General features: G+C 40.4%; 1 protein-coding gene across 2 annotated transcripts in view; it reads left to right on the top strand.

The window, feature by feature from the left end:
- The window catches only part of RNGTT (RNA guanylyltransferase and 5'-phosphatase), a 232,613-nt gene that overhangs the window by 3,477 nt on the left and 210,956 nt on the right, over positions 1–18,180 (top strand). For both annotated transcript variants that reach the window (XM_027551417.1, XM_027551416.1), the window contains exons 2-4: positions 9,505–9,614; positions 17,450–17,553; positions 17,643–17,731. In XM_027551417.1, the coding sequence (XP_027407218.1) occupies positions 9,505–9,614; positions 17,450–17,553; positions 17,643–17,731 (303 nt within the window). The remainder of the gene's footprint in view (positions 1–9,504; positions 9,615–17,449; positions 17,554–17,642; positions 17,732–18,180) is intronic.

Here is an 18,180-nt window from a genome sequence, read left to right on the forward strand (position 1 = left end):
TTCCTCTTTTTTCTCATTAGAAAAAGAATCCATGCTTATTGTATAATTTCTTTGATATTTTGCACATTTAGAAAAATATGATGGCTAAATTTTCTCATTGTAAACGTTAGGATGCCTTGTTCAGTTCAGTTGCTCAGTTATGTCTGACTCTTAGCGACCCCATGGACTGTAGCACGCCAGGCTTCCTTGTCCATCACCAACTCTTATTAGTACTATGCAAGTTCATAATTTTTCTGAATCAGAAAGAAGATGGCACTAATTATAAAAACAATTTGTTCCCCACTGAAGTTCCTTTTTCTACTTAAACCAGACTTCCAGTGAGAGAGCTCTTGGAGATAGGCCCTTTCTCCTTCTGAGGCTTTTCTGAAGGAACTTCTGAAGAATTCTTTTTTTTCTCCTTCTGAGTGATGGATTTTAGGTGAACACTTTGAATAAAACTAGCTTCTCATTTCTTAAAAGGCAGATTATTCAACATAACAGTTTATATATACTATGTGTAAAGAACTTCCTGGGAACTAACTGTGGGACTATAAATATGATAGTTTTATGAGAATATTGGTGACTTTGAAGTCATTTTACTTAGCAAATATTTGTGTATACTTTGTGCTAGTTTTTGGGACTTGGGAGATGATTAAGATATAGTCCCTCAACTTAAAAGCATATAGTTTCTTGGAAGTAGTAAATCATCATTTTTAAACAAAGTTTTGTTATAACAAGTACAGTAATATGACTCTATTATAGAATATTATGAGATACTGCTGCTAAGTCACTTTAGTTGTGTCTGACCCTGTGCGATCCCATAGACAGCAGCCCACCAGGCTCCCCCGTCCCTCTGAATCTCCAGGCAAGAACACTGGAGTGGGTTGCCATTTCCTTCTCCAGTGTATGAAAGTGAAAAGTGAAAGGGAAGTTGCTCAGTCATGTCCGACTCTTAGCGACTCCATGGACTGCAGCCTACCAGGCTCCTCCGCCCATGGGATTTTCCAGGCAAGAGTACTGGAGTGGAGTGCCATTGCCTTCTCCGTATGAGATACTAGAGGATAAACCCAATTCTTTGTTTGAGGTTAGGGAAGAAGAAAGGGTTCAGGGAAGACTTCCCAGAGGAAGTGTGTGTGAGTTATCTTGAATAAGTAGAAGTTTGCTGCTGCTGCTGCTGCTGCTGCTGCTAAGTCACTTCAGTCATGTCTGACCCTGTGTGACCCCATAGACGGCAGCCCACCAGGCTCCTCCGTCCCTGGGATTCTCCAGGCAAGAACACTGGAGTGGGTTGCCATTTCCTTCTCCAATGCATGAAAGTGAAAAGTGAAAGGGAAGTCGCTCAGTCATGTCCGACTCTTCGAGACCCCATGGACTGCAGCCTACCAGGCTCCTCTGTCCATGGATTTTCCAGGCAAGAGTACTGGAGTGGGGTGCCATTGCCTTCTCCGAGAAGTTTGCTAGATGGAATTCTCTGGTGGTCCTCCTCTGACTGCCAAGGGCTGGGTTTTGATCTCTAGTCAGGGGAACGAAGATCCCACAAGTTGCACAGGCTAACCCAAAAAAAAGTATGCTAGATATATTGTTGGGTTTTTGTGTTTTTTTTGTTGTTTTGTTTTTATTTTAAAGCTTTCTGTTAGGATAGAATGATGATGGAGAGATATCAGCCTTAAAGTGAGGATATGGATATGAGGGGTGAAGGCAATGGCACCCCACTCCAGTACTTTTGCCTGGAAAATCCCATGGATGGAGGAGCCTGGTGGGCTGCAGTCCATGGGGTCTCCAAGAGTCGGACACGACTGAGTGACTTCACTTTCACTTTTCACTTTCATGCATTGGAGAAGGAAATGGCAACCCACTCCAGTGTTCTTGCCTGGAGAATCCCAGGGACGGGGGAGCCTGGTGGGCTGCCGTCTACAAGGTCACACAGAGTCGGACACGACTGAAGTGACTTAGCAGCAGCAGCAGCAGCAGCAGCAGCAGCAGCAGCATGGATATGAGGATGGAGTGTTTGAGCCAAGTCCTAAAGGCTTTAGGGTGTAATAAGGGATTTTAATATTTATATACTTTCAAAGTGCACTGGCAAACCATTGCCATTTCTTAAGCACTGGGGTGAGATGATTTGACTGCAGTTTAAAGAAGCTCACTTTGATTGCTCTGTGTTTGATGAAAGAGACAAGAATGAGAGTGAGGAGACTATTTAGGAACTTTCATGGCAGTCTGGGTGAAAGAATGGTGATGGTTTAGAAGTAGAGTTGGAGTAGTTGGCTTCCTTGGTGGCTTAGCAGCAAAGAATATGCCTGTAGTGCAGGAGATGTGGGTTCAATCCCTGGGTTGGGAAGATCCTTTGGAGGAGTCATGCCAACCCACTCCAGTATTCTTGCCTGGAGAATCCCAGGGACAAAGGTGGGCTACGGTCCATAGGGTTGCAAAGAGTTGGACATGACGGAAGCAACTGAGTGTGCACAGGCTGATTGGAGAAAATTAATGGGGAAGATGAACTTCCCCAGTTGCTCAGCAGTAAAAGAATGTACCTGCAATGCAGGAGATGAGGGTTTGATCCCTGAGTTGGGAAGATCCCCTGGAGAAAGAAGATGGTGGCCCACCCCGGTATTCTTACTTGGAAGATCCCAATCCATGGGATCACAGAAGAATGGGGCACGACCTGCCACTAAACGACAACAACAACAAAGAGGGAAGATAGACAAGACTTGGATTGTTGGATTTAGAATGAGAGGAAGAAAGTAAAAACTTAGTCCTTATGCAGTTGGATGATTGGTACCGTTAGGGCTTGTTGGGGGAGGGAGTAGAAGGCAGGTTGTTAAGATCCTGACTGCACAGGTAGAGATGTTGAGTACACAGCTGGATATATGGTTTGGAATTCAAACAAGTTCGAGTTGTAGATGTACATTTAAGGATCATTAGCATAAAGACAGTTTTTAAAAGCATGGTATTTGGTTAGTCAGGATAAGTTATGCTAGTTTCTCTGACAAGCAACTCCTCAAACTAAATGAGTCTAGTGTTATGGAAGCCAAGAGAATTTTTTAGGAAGGAAGGAAGAGTCAGATGTATGAGATACTGCTAAGACGTAAGATATTAGAAAAGTTGGTAACCACACGGAAGGGAGGAAAGGTTGATGTCTTTTTGAAGGCAAAATGGAAAGGAATCCAGAGCAGAGGGAAGGGATTTGCCTTTAATGGGAGGAAAGACAGAGGATGAAAGAGAAAATGGACTCAAGAAAATGAAAGAGAAAATGGACAGAAAGGTTTATAACTATAAAAGTGAGGCAAGTTTCCACCCAGTGGTGGAGAGGTGCTGTTGAATAGCAGTTATATTTGTGGACTCCATGTCCAGATCACCTAGGTTTGAATCACTATTCTCTCATTTACTAGAATTGTGACAGTTTCCAAGTTATTTAATCTCTCTTGTCTTGATTTCCTCATCTGTAAAATGGGGATAATAACATTATGTATGTTTATGTTCAGTTCAGTCTCTCAGTCGTGTCCGACTCTTTGCAACCCCATGGACTGCAGCACGCCAGGCCTCGCTGTCCATCAGATGTTAGGAGTAAATTAATAAATCTATATAAAGTGTTTTAAATGGTGTCTGGTATGTGTTAAACATAAGAAGTTGCTTCTTTTTGTCTTTTCTTTTCAGTAATGTATAACATGGAGCCATCAGTTGAAAAAGGGGGTAGAGGAGCTTAGTATATTTTAAAAATGAGAAAAAGATGTGAAACAGAAGATTGCCTTCGAAATTGGTGATTATAATTTATATTGTCACCCATCTGAGATTTTCTCTAGGAGTCGAGCTGCACAGGGGTAGGCCCAAAGAAATCAGATGGTTGGGTTTATCTTGGTCTGGGTTTTTGTCAGGAGAGTGTGGCTGAGCAGTAAGGGACAAGCACAGAGGTTAAGGGTATGTAGAGCAAATAGGATGAGATCTCTGAGATGACAATGAAAAGACAGGTTTAGTGGGATGAAACTTCTAACATACCTTATTATTATTTATTATGTTTCTTGTTTGTGGTTTACTCAATAGAAATTACGCTTCATGAGGGCAGGGGTTTTTATCTGTTTTTTTATTTTTTTTAAGTTCTTTTCACTAATATATTCCATGCATCTAGAATAATGCCTGTTACATAATAGGCACTTAATAAATATCTAGTAAATAAACTAGATGAAGTATAATAATCTAGGTGAGATGGTAGAAGTGGTCAGATTCTGGACGTATTTTGAAGACAGATCTGATAGGATTTGCTGATGGTTGAATGTGGGGTGTGTAAGAAAAGAGATGGATCAAGGATAATGCCACAGCTTTTGGCCTAAACTGTTAAAGAAAAAAAGGGTGTTACATTTGCTGAGATGCGGAGGACCTTAAGAGGAGTTTGAAAATTGAGAGCTCAGATTTGGATACCAAGTCTGAGACATCTGTTAGACATCGCATTGGAGAAAGAAATGGCAACCCACTCCAGTGTTCTTGCCTGGAGAATCCCAGGGACGGGGAGCCTGGTGGGCTGCCATCTATGGGGTCGCACAGAGTTGGACACAACTGAAGCGACTTAGCAGCAGCAGCAGAGACTAGTAAGTCGGGTCAGTGATTTGATATTTGATTCTAGAGTTAAGGGAGACATTTGGCACAGAGTTACATGTTTGTGAGTTATTAGTCCCTTGATGGCTTTTAAACCTGTGAGACCGAATGAGACACCAAGGCAGAGAGTGTAGAAAGAAAGGAGGTACAAAGACTGAGCCCTGGGACAAAACATAGAGGGGCCAGGGCGATAAGGAGGCGCTAGTAAAGGAGACTGAGAAGGAGAGGACAGAGGGGAGAAATGGGAGGATGTAGTGTCCTGGAAGCCTTGTGAAGAAAGAGATTCAGGAACTCCCTCTGAGTTAAAAAATGATCAGTTTTTGAGAACTGAGAGTTGACCATTGGACTTAGCAACATGGAGGTTACTGTTGATCTTGAGTTGTTTTGTAGAAAATGTTCAGTTGCTAAGTCATATCCAACTCTTTGTGGAAAATAAAAATAGAAAAAAAAATGATCTTTTTATTTGTTTTGGCTAAAGTCTATGGATACATGTTAAGACTTCTCTTAGATATGATTTTAGGTAGATGTTTATAATTAGTGATTTTATAGTATAAATCAGCTAAAATAGATGATTTAAAAATTGATTTTATAACTTCCCCTATGTTTACATGGTGATTCAGGGAAAAAAAAGGCCAAAAAGTTAGTTTTACTGAAATTAGAATCACTGTAATAGTTGTTTGGTGAGTGATTTTGGTTAGTATGCTTCTCATCCTGATTCTTCTTCTGGGATGTAGGATAAGGTCTGTAAAACGGAGAAAGTGTTGCCAAAATCTTGGCTGTCTGTGCACCAGTGCCAAACAGAAATATGGAGACAGAGTTATGGAGGAGAAGGAAAGAGTGGCGTTACTATTTTGCCAGGCAAAGGGGGAACTTAGTAGGCTAGCACCTAAAAAACTGTGTCCCCCTTCCCTGAATAGGGAAAGGTTAGATTTAACAGTCAGACAGGTTCAGTTCAGTTCAGTTCAGTCGCTCAGTCATGTCTGACTCTCTGCAACCCCATGAATCATAGCACGCCAGGCCTCCCTGTGCATCACCATCTCCTGGAGTTCACTCAAACTCAGGTCCATCGAGTCATCTCATTCTCATTGTCATCCCCTTTTCCTCCTGCCCCCAATCCCTCCCAGCATCAGAGTCTTTTTCAATGAGTCAGCTCTTCGCATGAGGTGGCCAAAGTACTGGAGTTTCAGCTTTAGCATCATTCCTTCCAAAGAACACCCAGGACTGATCTCCCTGGGTGAGAATGGACTGGTTGGATCTCCTTGCAGTCCAAGGGACTCTTAAGAGTCTTCTCCAACACCACAGTTCAAAAACATCAATTTTTTGGCGCTCAGTTTTCTTCACAGTCCAACTCTCACATCCATACATGACCACTGGAAAAACCATAGCCTTGACTAGACGGACCTTTGTTGGCAAAGTAATGTCTCTGCTTTTGAATATGCTATCTAGGTTGGTCATAACTTTCCTTCCAAGGAGTAAGCATCTTTTAATTTCATGGCTGCAGTCACCATCTGCAGTGATTTTGGAGCCCAAAAAGATAAAGTCTGACACTGTTTGCCCATCTGTTTCCTATGAAGAGATGGGATAGGGGTATGTGGTAATTATCAAGGCAGTAACAGTCTTCATTCCTTCAAGTTTCAAAAGGGTGGGGTTGCTGACAGGATTAGGGTGTGTGCAGGGTGCTAGGTGGTCTCCTCATCTTGATGAGCCTTTCTGTTCCCCTTAATCTTGCCTCAGGTGGTTTCCTTGCTGCTCCTCCTCTGATCACCATCTTGATCATGGAGGCTCTGAGTCTTGCCTTTAAAGAATGGGGGACAAAAAGGCCTCCATGCCCAAGAGCTCCACAAGGCCCTGCTCGGCATCAGAAGTTCCAATTTCATATTAAAAAAGCTTAATAGGAATATCAAAGAATTGATTTAATTTACTTCATTATCAGTTTTCTAGTACTATATCTTTAAAGGTTTTAAGGCAGTAACTTTGTAATATAGTGGGTTAGAACTTTCTGAACATCTTTCTGGACATTCAATTTACTGGTAATTTCTTTTGCTGTTATATTTGATTGTCGATTTCTAGAATATATGTTGTCCTTAAAAGTTCCAGTATAGTGCCCTTTGAAAGTATAGTATCAGTTCAGTTCAGTACAGTTGCTCAGTTGTGTCCGACTCTTTGCAACCCCATGAATCACAGCACACCAGGCCTCCCTGTCCATCACCAGCTCCCGGAGCTTACTCAGACTCTTGTCCATCGAGTCAGTGATGCCATCCAGCCATCTCATCCTCTGGCGTCCCCTTCTCCTCCTGCCCCTAACCCCTCCCAGCATCAGGGTCTTTTCCAATGAGTCAACTCTTCGCATGAGGTGGTCAAAATATTGGGGTTTCAGCTTCAGCATCAGTCCCTCCAATGAACACCCAGGACTGATCTCCTTTAGGATGGACTGGTTGGATCTCCTTGCAGTCCAAGGGACTCTCAAGAGTCTTCTCCAAAACCACAGTTGAAGAGCATCAATTCTTTGGCGCTCAGCTTTCTTCACAGTCCAACTCTTGCATCCATACATGACCACTGGAAAAACCACAGCGTTGACTAGACGGACCTTTGTTGGCAAAGTAATGTCTCTGCTTTTGAATATGCTATCTAGGTTGGTCTTAACTTTCCTTCCAAGGAGTAAGCGTCTTTTAATTTCATGGCTGCAGTCACCATCTGCGGTGATTTTGGAGCCCCCCCAAATAAAGTCTGACACTGTTTTCACTGTTTCACCATCTATCTGCCATGAAGTGATGGGACCAGATGCCATGATCTTAGTTTTCTGAATGTTGAGCTTTAAGCCAGCTTTTTCACTCTCCTCTTTCATCAAGAGGCTTTTTAGTTCCTCTTCACTTTCTGCCATAAGGGGGGTGTCATCTGCATATCTGAGGTTATTGATATTTCACCTGGCAATCTAAATTCCAGCTTGTGCTTCTTCCAGCCCAGGGTTTCTCATGATGTACTCTGCATATAAGTTAAATAAGCAGGGTGACAATATACAGCCTTGACATACTCCTTTTCCTATTTGGAACCAGTCTGTTGTTCCATGTCCAGTTCTAACTGTTGCTTCCTGACCTGCATATAGGTTTCTCAAGAGGTAGGTCAGGTGGTCTGATATTTCCATCTCCTTAAGAATTTTCCACAGTTTATTGTGATCCACACAGTCAAAGGCTTTGGCATAGTTAATAAAGCAGAAATAGATGTTTTTCTGGAACTCTCTTGCTTTTTCGATGATCCAGCAGATGTTGGCAATTTGATCTCTGGTTCCTCTGACTTTTCTAAAACCAGCTTGAACATCAGGAAGTTCACGGTTTACATATTGCTGAAGCCTGGCTTGGAGAATTTTGAGCATTACTTTACTAGCGTGTGAGATGAGTGCAATTGTGCAGTAGTTTGGGCATTCTTTGGCATTGCCTTTCTTTGGGATTGGAATGAAAACTGACCTTTTCCAGTCCTGTGGCCACTGCTGAGTTTTCCAAATTTGCTGGCATATTGAGTGCAGCACTTCCACAGCATCATCTTTCAGGATTTGAAACAGCTCAACTGGAATTCCATCACCTCCACTAGCTTGTTCGTAGTGATACTTTCTAAGGCCCACTTGACTTCACATTCCAGGATATCTGGCTCTAGGTGAGTGATGACACCATCGTGATTATCTGGGTTGTGAAGCTCTTTTTTGTACATTTCTTCTGTGTATTCTTGCCACCTCTTCTTAATATCTTTTGCTTCTGTTAGGTCCATACCATTTCTGTCCTTTATTGAGCCCATCTTTGCATGAAATGTTCCCTTGGTATCTCTGATTTTCTTGAAGAGATCTCTAGTCTTTCCCATTCTGTTGTTTTCCTCTATTTCTTTGCACTGATCACTGTGGAAGGCTTTCTTATCTCTTCTTGCTATTCTTTGGAACTCTGCATTCAGATGCTTGTATCTTTCCTTTTCTCCTTTGCTTTTCACTTCTCTTCTTTTCACAGTTATTTGTAAGGTGTCCTCAGACAGCCATTTTGCTTTTTTGCATTTCTTTTCCATGGGGATGGTCTTGATCCCTGTCTCCTGTACAATGTCTCGAACCTCAGTTCATAGTTCATCAGGCACTCTGTCTGTCAGATCTAGTCCCTTAAATCTATTTCTCACTTCCACTGTATAACCATAAGGGATTTGATTTAGGTCATACCTGAATGGTGTAGTAGTTTTCCCTACTTTCTTCAATTTCAGTCTGAATTTGGCAATAAGGAGCTCATGATCTGAGCCATAGTTAGCTCCCGGTCTTGTTTTTGCTGACTGTATAGAGCTTCTCCATCTTTGGCTGCAAAGAATATAATCAGTCTGATTTTGGTGTTGACCATCTGGTGATGTCCAAGTGTAGAGTCTTCTCTTATGTTGTTGGAAGAGGGTGTTTGCTATGACCAGTGCATTCTCTTCCCAAAACTCTATTAGCCTTTGCCCCGCTTCATTCCATACTCCAAGGCCAAATTTGCCTGTTACTCCATGTGTTTCTTGACTTCCTACTTTTGCATTCCAGTCCCCTATAATGAAAGGACATCTTTTTTGGGTGTTAGTTCTAAAAGGTCTTGTAGGTCTTCACAGAACTGTTCAACTTCAGCCTCTTCAGCGTTACTGATGGGGGCATAGGCTTGGATTACCGTGATATTGAATGGTTTGCCTTGGAAACGAACAGATGTCATTCTGTCGTTTTTGAGATTGCATCCAAGTACTGCATTTTGGACTCTTCTGTTGACCATGATGACTACTCCATTTCTTCTAAGGGATTCCTGCCCACAGTATAGTATAGGTTGAGAGTATTTTACGAACAATTCCATTAAAAATATTGTAAGAAGGTGATTTTGAGAATTGCTAATTATAGAGTTTTAATCCAGAACATTTTCGTTAATGAAAATTATAACCTATCTTCATGTTATTTAGGAAGATTCTTACCTCTGAAAACAATGTTAGGACCAAGATATGACAGTCAAGTTGCTGAAGAAAATCGATTCCATCCTAGTATGCTTTCAAATTATCTGAAGAGTCTGAAGGTAAGAAGCAAAACATTTTTGATATTGATTTAACATACTTTATCCCTTTTTTGTTTTTTAGGTGGCTTTCTAAAATAAAACTTTTTACTTTGAAATAATTAACTCAGAGCAAGTTGCAAAAATTGTACAAAGAGTCTATGAACCCTTGTCTCAGTTTTTCCCAATGGTGACATCTTATGTGGTTGTAGTATAATATCAAAAGCAGGAAATTGACCTTGGTACAGTATTGTTGACTGGACTGTAGACCTGTAAGTTAGTTTTAACCAGTGTGTATGTGCATTCAGTGTGTTTATGTGTGTAAAGTTCTGTGCAGTTCGACCTGCTGACTTGGTCTCTATCTCTCTAGTTTTGTCATTTTGTGAATGTTATATAAATGGAATGAAACAGTTTGTGACCCTTCACGAAACACTTTAAAAAAAATTTGTTTTCAATTTATTTTTGGCTGTGCTGGGTCTTCCTTGCTGCACTCAAGCCTCCTCTAGTTGCAGGGACTGGAGGCTGCTGTTTGTTGTGGAATGTGGGCCTCACTGCGGTGGCTTCTCTTGTTGTGGCTCTAGGCGTGTGGGCTTCAGCAGTTGCGGTTGCTAGGTGCTCGAGCACAGGTCAGTTGTTGCTCACGGGCTTAGTTGCTTGCAGCATGTGGGGTTGAATCCATGTCTCCTGTGTTGGCAGGTGGATTCTTTACCACTGAGCTACTAGGGAAGCCCCTGGGATACACTTTTTTTTCACTAAGCATGATGCTGCTGAGGTCCTCCAGGTTTTTGCATGAATCGATGAGAGTTGTGCTCATATTTATTGCTGAATAGTATTCAGTTGTATAGCTGTGCCAGAGTTTAACCATTCTCCTCCCACTGAATGGTTAAGTAACCGTTTAGCCACTTTGAGTTGTTTCCAGTTGTAGGGTATTGTGAACCAAGTTCCTGTGAAAGTTTATGTACAGGTATTTATGTGAATGTTAAGTTTTCATTTTTCTGGAACAAATACCCAAGACTAAGATTGTTGAGCACGTGGTTAGTTTTACGGAAAAATGACAAACTATTTTTCTAAATGAAACGTTGTGATTTTTTATGTTATTCTGACATCACACTGATTATATTAGCTTCTGGGCTTTCCTGGTGGCTCAGATGGTAAAGAACGTACCTGCAATTTAGGAGACCTGGGTTCGATCCCTGGGTCAGGAAGATTCCCTGGGTCAGGAGAAGGGAATGGCAAGCAACACTAGTATTCTTGCCTGGAAAATTCCATGGACAGAGGAACCTGATGGGCTGCAGTACATGGGATTGCAAAGAGTCAGACACAACTGAGCAGCTGACACACCAACAGCAGGGCTACTTTGACAAATTACCAGAAACTGGGTGGCTTAAAACAGCAGACACTTACCCTCTAACACTTCTGGAGGCTAGAAGTTCCACAGCAAGATGTTGGAGAGGTTGGCTTTTCCTGGAGTCTTGGAGGAGAATCTCTTCCATTCTTTTCTCCCAGCTGCCAGTGATGGCCAGCAGGCCTCAGTATTCCTAGGCTTGCAGCTCCTTTAGCTGTCTCTGTCTCCTCCTTGTGTGTGTCAGTGTCCAAATTTTTCACTTATAAGGACACCCTAATCCAGTATGACCTCATTTAATGAATATTTTTTTGGCCACACCATGTGACTTGCAGGATCTTAGTTTCATGACCAGGAATTGAACCTGCAGTGGAAGCTTGGAGTCCTAACTGCTGAATTGCCAGCGAATTACCCTGTATGCCCTTGTCTTGATTATATTTGCAAAGACCCTATAACCTTCTTTCAAATAAGGTTATATTCATAGGTACTGGGAGTTAGGACTTGAATATGTTTTTAGGGGGCATAGTGCAACCCATAACACCTACCATTGTTACTCTTTTAAGTGGTGGTCTTTATTGAATGCTCCTTGGAAGAATAGTTATGAAAAACCTAGACAGTGTACTAAAAAGCAGAGACATTAGTTTGCCACCAAAGGTTCATACAGTTAAAGCTATGGTTTTTCCAGTAGTCATGTATGAATGTGAGAGTTGGACCATAACGAAGACTTGAGCGCCAAAGAATTGATGCTTTTTAACTATGGTGTTGGAGAAGACTCTTGAGAGTCCCTTGGGCTGCTAGGAGATGAAACCAGTGAATCCTAAAGAAAATCAATCCTTAATATTCATTGGAAGGACTGATGCTGAAGGTGAAGCTCCAATACTTTGGCCACCTAATGAGAAGAGCTGACTCATTTGAAAAGACCCTGATGCTGGGAAAGATAGAGGGCAAGAAGAGAAGGGGGTGACAGAGGATGAGACGGTTGAATGGCATCACAGACTCAATGGACATGAGTTTGAGCAAGCTCTGAGAGATGGTGAAGGACAGGGAAGACTGGCGTGCTGCAGTTCATGGGGTTGCAAAGAGTTGGACATGACTTAGTGACTGAACAACAGTTAGTACATTCAGCAAATGCTGGTGCCCATTACATGCAAGTTTCCTGTTACAGGATAGTAAACATGCCACTTAGTTTTTGATAACCTGTTACTTACCCCTGTTTTTGGTGTAGTTTGGGTCTTCATTTTAAATCTATTATTTTAGCTTGCTTATAAACTTTTAATTTTTATCTTCATTATTAATATACATTTTTGAAAGTCATAGTTAACATTTGTAGAGCATTAAATATTCCTAGGTGGAGCATTTTAAAGAGCTTGGGCTTAGAAACCAGTTCTCCTGGATTTGAATTCTAGTTTGCCACTTACAGCTTTGTGGTCAAGTTACCTAATTTCTTCATGTTTCAGTTTCCTCATTTGCAAGTAAAATTAGTGCATGTAAAGCATAGAATAGTGCTTGGCACAGAGTGAGGGCTTTATTTAAATCTCACAGCTGTATGATGTGGATACGGTTATTATCCTTATTTCATGGATTGGGAATCTATAAGGAAAAATGATTATGTATATATAATATGAGTATATGTGTATATAGGCAGATACATTAAAAAACACAAACACATTATTCACACAGACATAATCACACATACAGACACACATTTACACATGTACATATACATGGACTCAGTGCAGCTAAGTCACATAATACAGTTTCCTGGTTTTCTTAGCTAAAGTATTCATATATATTTAGAGAATTCACATTTTCTTGCTCATTCCCACTTTTCATTGACTTCTTATTTTGGACCTAGAGACAAACAATATGGGTTCTAATTCTAACTTGTGAGAAGCTGTATTATGGCATTCAAATCTTTGTGTTTGGCAAAGACTTCATCTAGAAGCAGTGCTTCCACCTTTTCCCTTTCTATTTGCCGTGTAGTAATGGGGCCGGATGCCATGATCTTAGTTTTTTTAATATTTGGTTTTCAGTTGGCTTTTTGCATCTCCTTCACCCTCATCAAGAGATTCTTTAGCATATGCATTAGCAGACATTAAAATTCCTTGGACCTTATCCTTCTGAGCAAGGTAATATAACAGCTGTATAGAACAGAGTCTAATCACACATGGCCGGTTAGGATTTAGTTCGGTGTAGCTGAAATGTTGAATTTCCCTGGTGGCGTAGTGGTAAAGAATCCTCCTGCTAATGCAGGCAATCCCTGGGTGGGAAAGATCGCTGGATCAGAAAGATCCCCTGGAGGAGGAAACGGCAACCCACTTCAGTATTCTTGCCTGGGAAATCCCATGGACAGAAGAGCCTGGCAGACTATAGTCCACGGGGTCGGACATGACTCAGCGACTAAACAACAGCAGCTGAAATATTACTGAGTCATTAAACAACTATTAAAAGTCTTTGTCATACATTAAGTTCATGTGGGTTTAGTGTTGCAAGCATCCATTTAAGACTTGAGCTATATCCTTACCAGTGCTGTGTATAATCTTTTGTACATAGAAAGTCAGAGTTAAGAAAGAAAAGGCCTTTTTTTCTGGGCACATGAAGTTACCCTGAGTTCAGGTCTGGCTTATGTTTCTCTAGCTGAAGGTTCCCCAATAGTTTTCTTCATATTTTTCTTTTAATTGTAGGATATCCTTGAAGGTTGAGGTATGAATGACAATCCTCATTAAGTCAGGCTTCCAAGAACAGTCTGTTCATGAGCATAGCACTATGTGTTAACAGCACATATTGCCATTCTTGTCCGGGGATCGTCAGTTAACATGGTGTTATCCTTCTCTTGTGCAGCCACATCAGCAAATGTGGGAGGACTGTTAGGTTGCGTCACCCAGACTTCAGCTCTAGTTGCATGTGTTTCATTTGTGTACCCAAACCCTCCATCGTCTCTGACTGTTAGTAGGGTGGGAGGTTCTTCTCATTTTGTACTTACCACTTACACGTGGGAAAATCAGGAGTCGGGCAGTTCTATCATGTTTATTAATAAATAGATCATCCTTTCATCCTTTCCTTCATTTTGTAAAATTATTTGGATTTCTCCTTGGTAGTCTGGGTCTGTAACTACTGCGTGGACACAGATTCCTTTTAATGCTTAATAGGAGCATTCCTTAATTAACCCAAAGTGCCTGGGAGGCATTTTGATTCCAATACCAGTTGAAATAGCACATGTCATTCTTTTTGTGAGTCTCTGTTCAGATAAAGAGTATAAATCCAATCCGGTAGTCTCAGGAGTAGCTTGGAAAAGAGCTAGTGCTCCTGGGCTAATTTCCCAATATTCAGTTGTTTCAGGATAGAAATCTATTTTATGAATCTGTAAATTTGGAATCGTTTTTCTCATCAAAGGAGTTTCTGATTCTCTAATAGTTCTATTATTTAAAATATTGAGGGAAGTATTTTAAGTTCTCCAGTTTTTATAAGAGCCCTCTCGAAGTTTGATTAATTGCTGTTTAAGCAAACCATTCATTCTTTCAATCCAACGAGTAGCTTGAGGATAATAAGGAATATGAAAGATCCATTGTATATTATATTCCTGGGCAAACTCTTATATTAACTTATCCATTGTCCCTCTGAATTTGAAATGGAACGCCATAATATAATTATTGCCTCTGTTTTAATAGTATTAGTCTGATTGGCTTTCTTGAAGGGAATGGCCACTAAATATCCAGAATAGGTATCCATAGCAGTACCCACATATTGACATCCTTCATCTCAAATTAATGATCAGTATAATCAATTTGCCATATTTGCCCAGGCAGCTTGCCACATGCCAATTGTCCTTTGACTAGCTGTGGTAAGTGTCTGTGTTCAATATATTGATAAATTGGACATTGTAAAATATTTAATGAGATCCATAGTAAAGGAAATACCTTGATTTTGAGCCCACCTGTATATTGCTTTTTCTCCCACATGCCACATTTTTGGTGTGCCCACAAAGTCAAAGCTGTGGTTAATCCATTGGCTACCAACCAAGAGTCTTGTTTTGTTAATGTTTTGTAGAATGACATTCTGTTAACTTTTTTTTGTTTTAGAGCCTCATATACTGCATATAATTCAGCAAATTGACTACTCTTAGTATAATTCTTTCTGGCCTCTGGAAATTTCCTAATCCAGAAACCCAGGGACATTCCTTTGTCTTGTTGTTTTTGCCATAAGTTCCAATTAGCATATGGTTCATTGATAGATACATGAATTTTATGTCCCTTGGTTATAGCTCATGAGGTGTCTGATGTCCATCCAAAGACAGATTACTGTGATAAGCTTTAGGATAATTCAATTAAACTTTTTAGCAATAAAACATAACAGCGAGGAACTGTCTGGGAACTGAGTCTGGGAAGTGAGTCTTGGTCAACGTAGATCTCAATTAGCAAAACTAGAATTTAATATTCAGTGAAACATAAAAATTTTTTTGTGAGGGCTTTAACCCTGCAGCCAGTGAAGGCTTTATCCCATCAAGTAAAAAATAAGGTTTGTCAGGGAGCTGGGAAAAGCCAAGCAGCCATCTTGAATTTCCCATAGCCCCAGCTGTTTAATTTACAGCTATTGTTTAATCATTTTAAATTCCTTGATTTAGAAGTAAACTCTTACTGGGTCCTAAGGACATCAGGATAGAAAAAGGCTGACAAGGAGGGGTTAATTTTTTATAGAATCAAAATGAACTTTATCTGTGGGTGCCACAATCTTCATAGATCATTGTGAAGTAATATTTATATACTTTACCAAAGTAACAAAAGATTTTAAAAACATATATAAATCACTTAAAAACAAAGAAATTCACATAGTCTGTTTTCAAACACGCATTCCAAGAAAACTGTGTTCTCTTAACAGAAAAAAACAAATTCCAGTCTGATACCAGCTTACTGTTAATAACAAAATTTGTTTATCTAGTTAATTTTAATTTAATCTTAGAAAGTCCTTTCTGTAAATCTTGAAGAGGTGGTATTTTTGAAAATGCATCAGAGAGAAACCAGAGCTGTCTATAATGACAAAAAGGCTTAAAATGGCATGCTTAAAATCTGATGACAGTCCAAAGTAACTTGATTACTTTGCTGTGATATGTAACACTTTGAGATAGTAACTAGCGTTATGACTAATAACATAATTCAGTACATACCAGAATATTAGAAACTGCATATAATTTCTAGGATATCTATATTGATAACATTTTCCATACAGTATAACTTGAGAAAATTTAATACTCATTTGACAATACTGCCCAGATCAGGGTTCGAACTGGTGTCTCTGCATTGGCAGGTGGATTCTTTACGGCGGAGCCACCAGGGAAGCCCAAGGGCATTTTGACTGTACATGCTCTTCCCCTGCGTACTCACTTTGATGATTGGTGCTGGAATGCTGAGTTGATGTGTGTCTGGAGCTTGTTCAGTTCAGTTCAGTCGCTCAGTCGTGTCCAACTTTTTTCGACCCCATGGACCGCAGCACACCAGGCCTCCCTGTCCATCACCAACTCCCAAAATTTACTCAAACTCATGTCCGTTGAGTCGGTGATGCTGTCCAACCATCTTATCCTCTGTCGTCCCCAACCTCCTGCCTTCAATCTTTCCCAGCATCAGGGTCTTTTCAAATGAGTCAGCTCTTTGCATCAGGTGGCCGAAGTATTGGAGTTTCAGCTTCAGCAATAGTCCTTCCAATGAATACTCAGGACTGATTTCCTTTAGGATGGACTGGTTGGATCTCCTTGTAGTCCAAGGGACTCTCAGGAGTCTTCTTCAACACCATAGTTCAAAAGCATCAATTCTTGGGTGCTTTTGGAGCTTGAGTTTGGGTGTATTTCAGATAAATGCTGTCCCTGTTGTAGCTGCTGCTGCTGCTGCTAAGTTGCTTCAGTTGTGTCCGACTCTGTGCGATCCCGTAGACGGCAGCCCACCAGGTTCCCCCGTCCCTGGGATTCTCCAGGCAAGAACACTGGAGTGGGTTGCCATTTCCTTCTCCAATGCATGAAAGTGAAAAGTGAAAGTGAAGTTGCTCAGTTGTGCCCGACTCTTGGCGACCCCATGGATTGCAGCCTACCAGGCTCCTCCATCCATGGGATTTTCCAGGCAAGTGTATTGGAGTGGGGTGCCATTGCCTTCTCCACCTGTTGTAGCTACTTCTAATAAATCATGGGTGGAGTGACAGACGTAGAAAACTACATCAGTATTTGCTTTTTAGTATTTGTATTTGTATTTGTAATGTTGAAGTGGAATCTGTTTTGCTTATATTCTTTTTTTTTTTTTTGCTCATATTCTTGTTTCATCATTTGTTTGGGATTAATTTATTTCATTCAGTGCCTAAGTTCTGTGTCTCAAATAAGACTTGGATAAGTGATACATTCATTGTTAATAAGTTGACAGCATGAACATAAACTCTCCTTCAGTGTAGATGAATGAACTGGCCCAGAATATTGCCATTCAGTCAACTTATTTTGGAACAGATTCAGTTACTAGGAAATCTTTCTTTCCTTTTGCCTAAGGTTAAAATGGGCTTGTTGGTAGACCTGACAAATACTTCAAGATTCTATGACAGAAACGACATAGAAAAAGAAGGAATCAAATATATAAAACTTCAGTGTAAAGGGTAAGTCACGTATTAAGAGTCTTTAATATTGAAACCTTTGCTGAAATTTGTCATCTCTACTTAGAAACAAAATGTTTCTGTATTTCTAGACATGGCGAGTGCCCTACAACGGAGAATACTGAGACATTTATTCGTCTGTGTGAGCGGTTTAATGAAAGAAACCCACCTGAACTTATTGGTATGTTTGGCTTTACTTTAGCCACTGTTGAATATCTTATTTTGTGATTGGGTTTCTATGCTCTTTTTCCAAATGGGTTGATACAGAAATTTTTTTTTTTCTTTTTAAAGGAATTACCAAGAAGTGTTTATTAAAGTAATAGTCTATTGAGAACTGTTATTAAAAATTAAAATGTTGTCTATTCATGATAATATTATGGTAGTGACGAGGATGTTATTTGCCTGGCAGACTTGGTGGGAAACTGTAAATGAATGAATGAAGGAATGAATGATTGTAATCCTTATAACAAGTCCCTGTGGTATGTGGCTGTATCCCTATTTTACAAATAGGAAAACTGAGTCTCAGAGAAATTAAGTAGTTTTTCCTTGTTCAAACGTCTAATAACTGTTTAAGCCAAGTTTGTAATGTTTCTGAACCAAGGTCCAAATCTCTTAATTAGGTGTAACACT

Source organism: Bos indicus x Bos taurus, chromosome 9 (assembly GCF_003369695.1).
Source record: "Bos indicus x Bos taurus breed Angus x Brahman F1 hybrid chromosome 9, Bos_hybrid_MaternalHap_v2.0, whole genome shotgun sequence".
Taxonomy (NCBI): domain Eukaryota; kingdom Metazoa; phylum Chordata; class Mammalia; order Artiodactyla; family Bovidae; genus Bos; species Bos indicus x Bos taurus.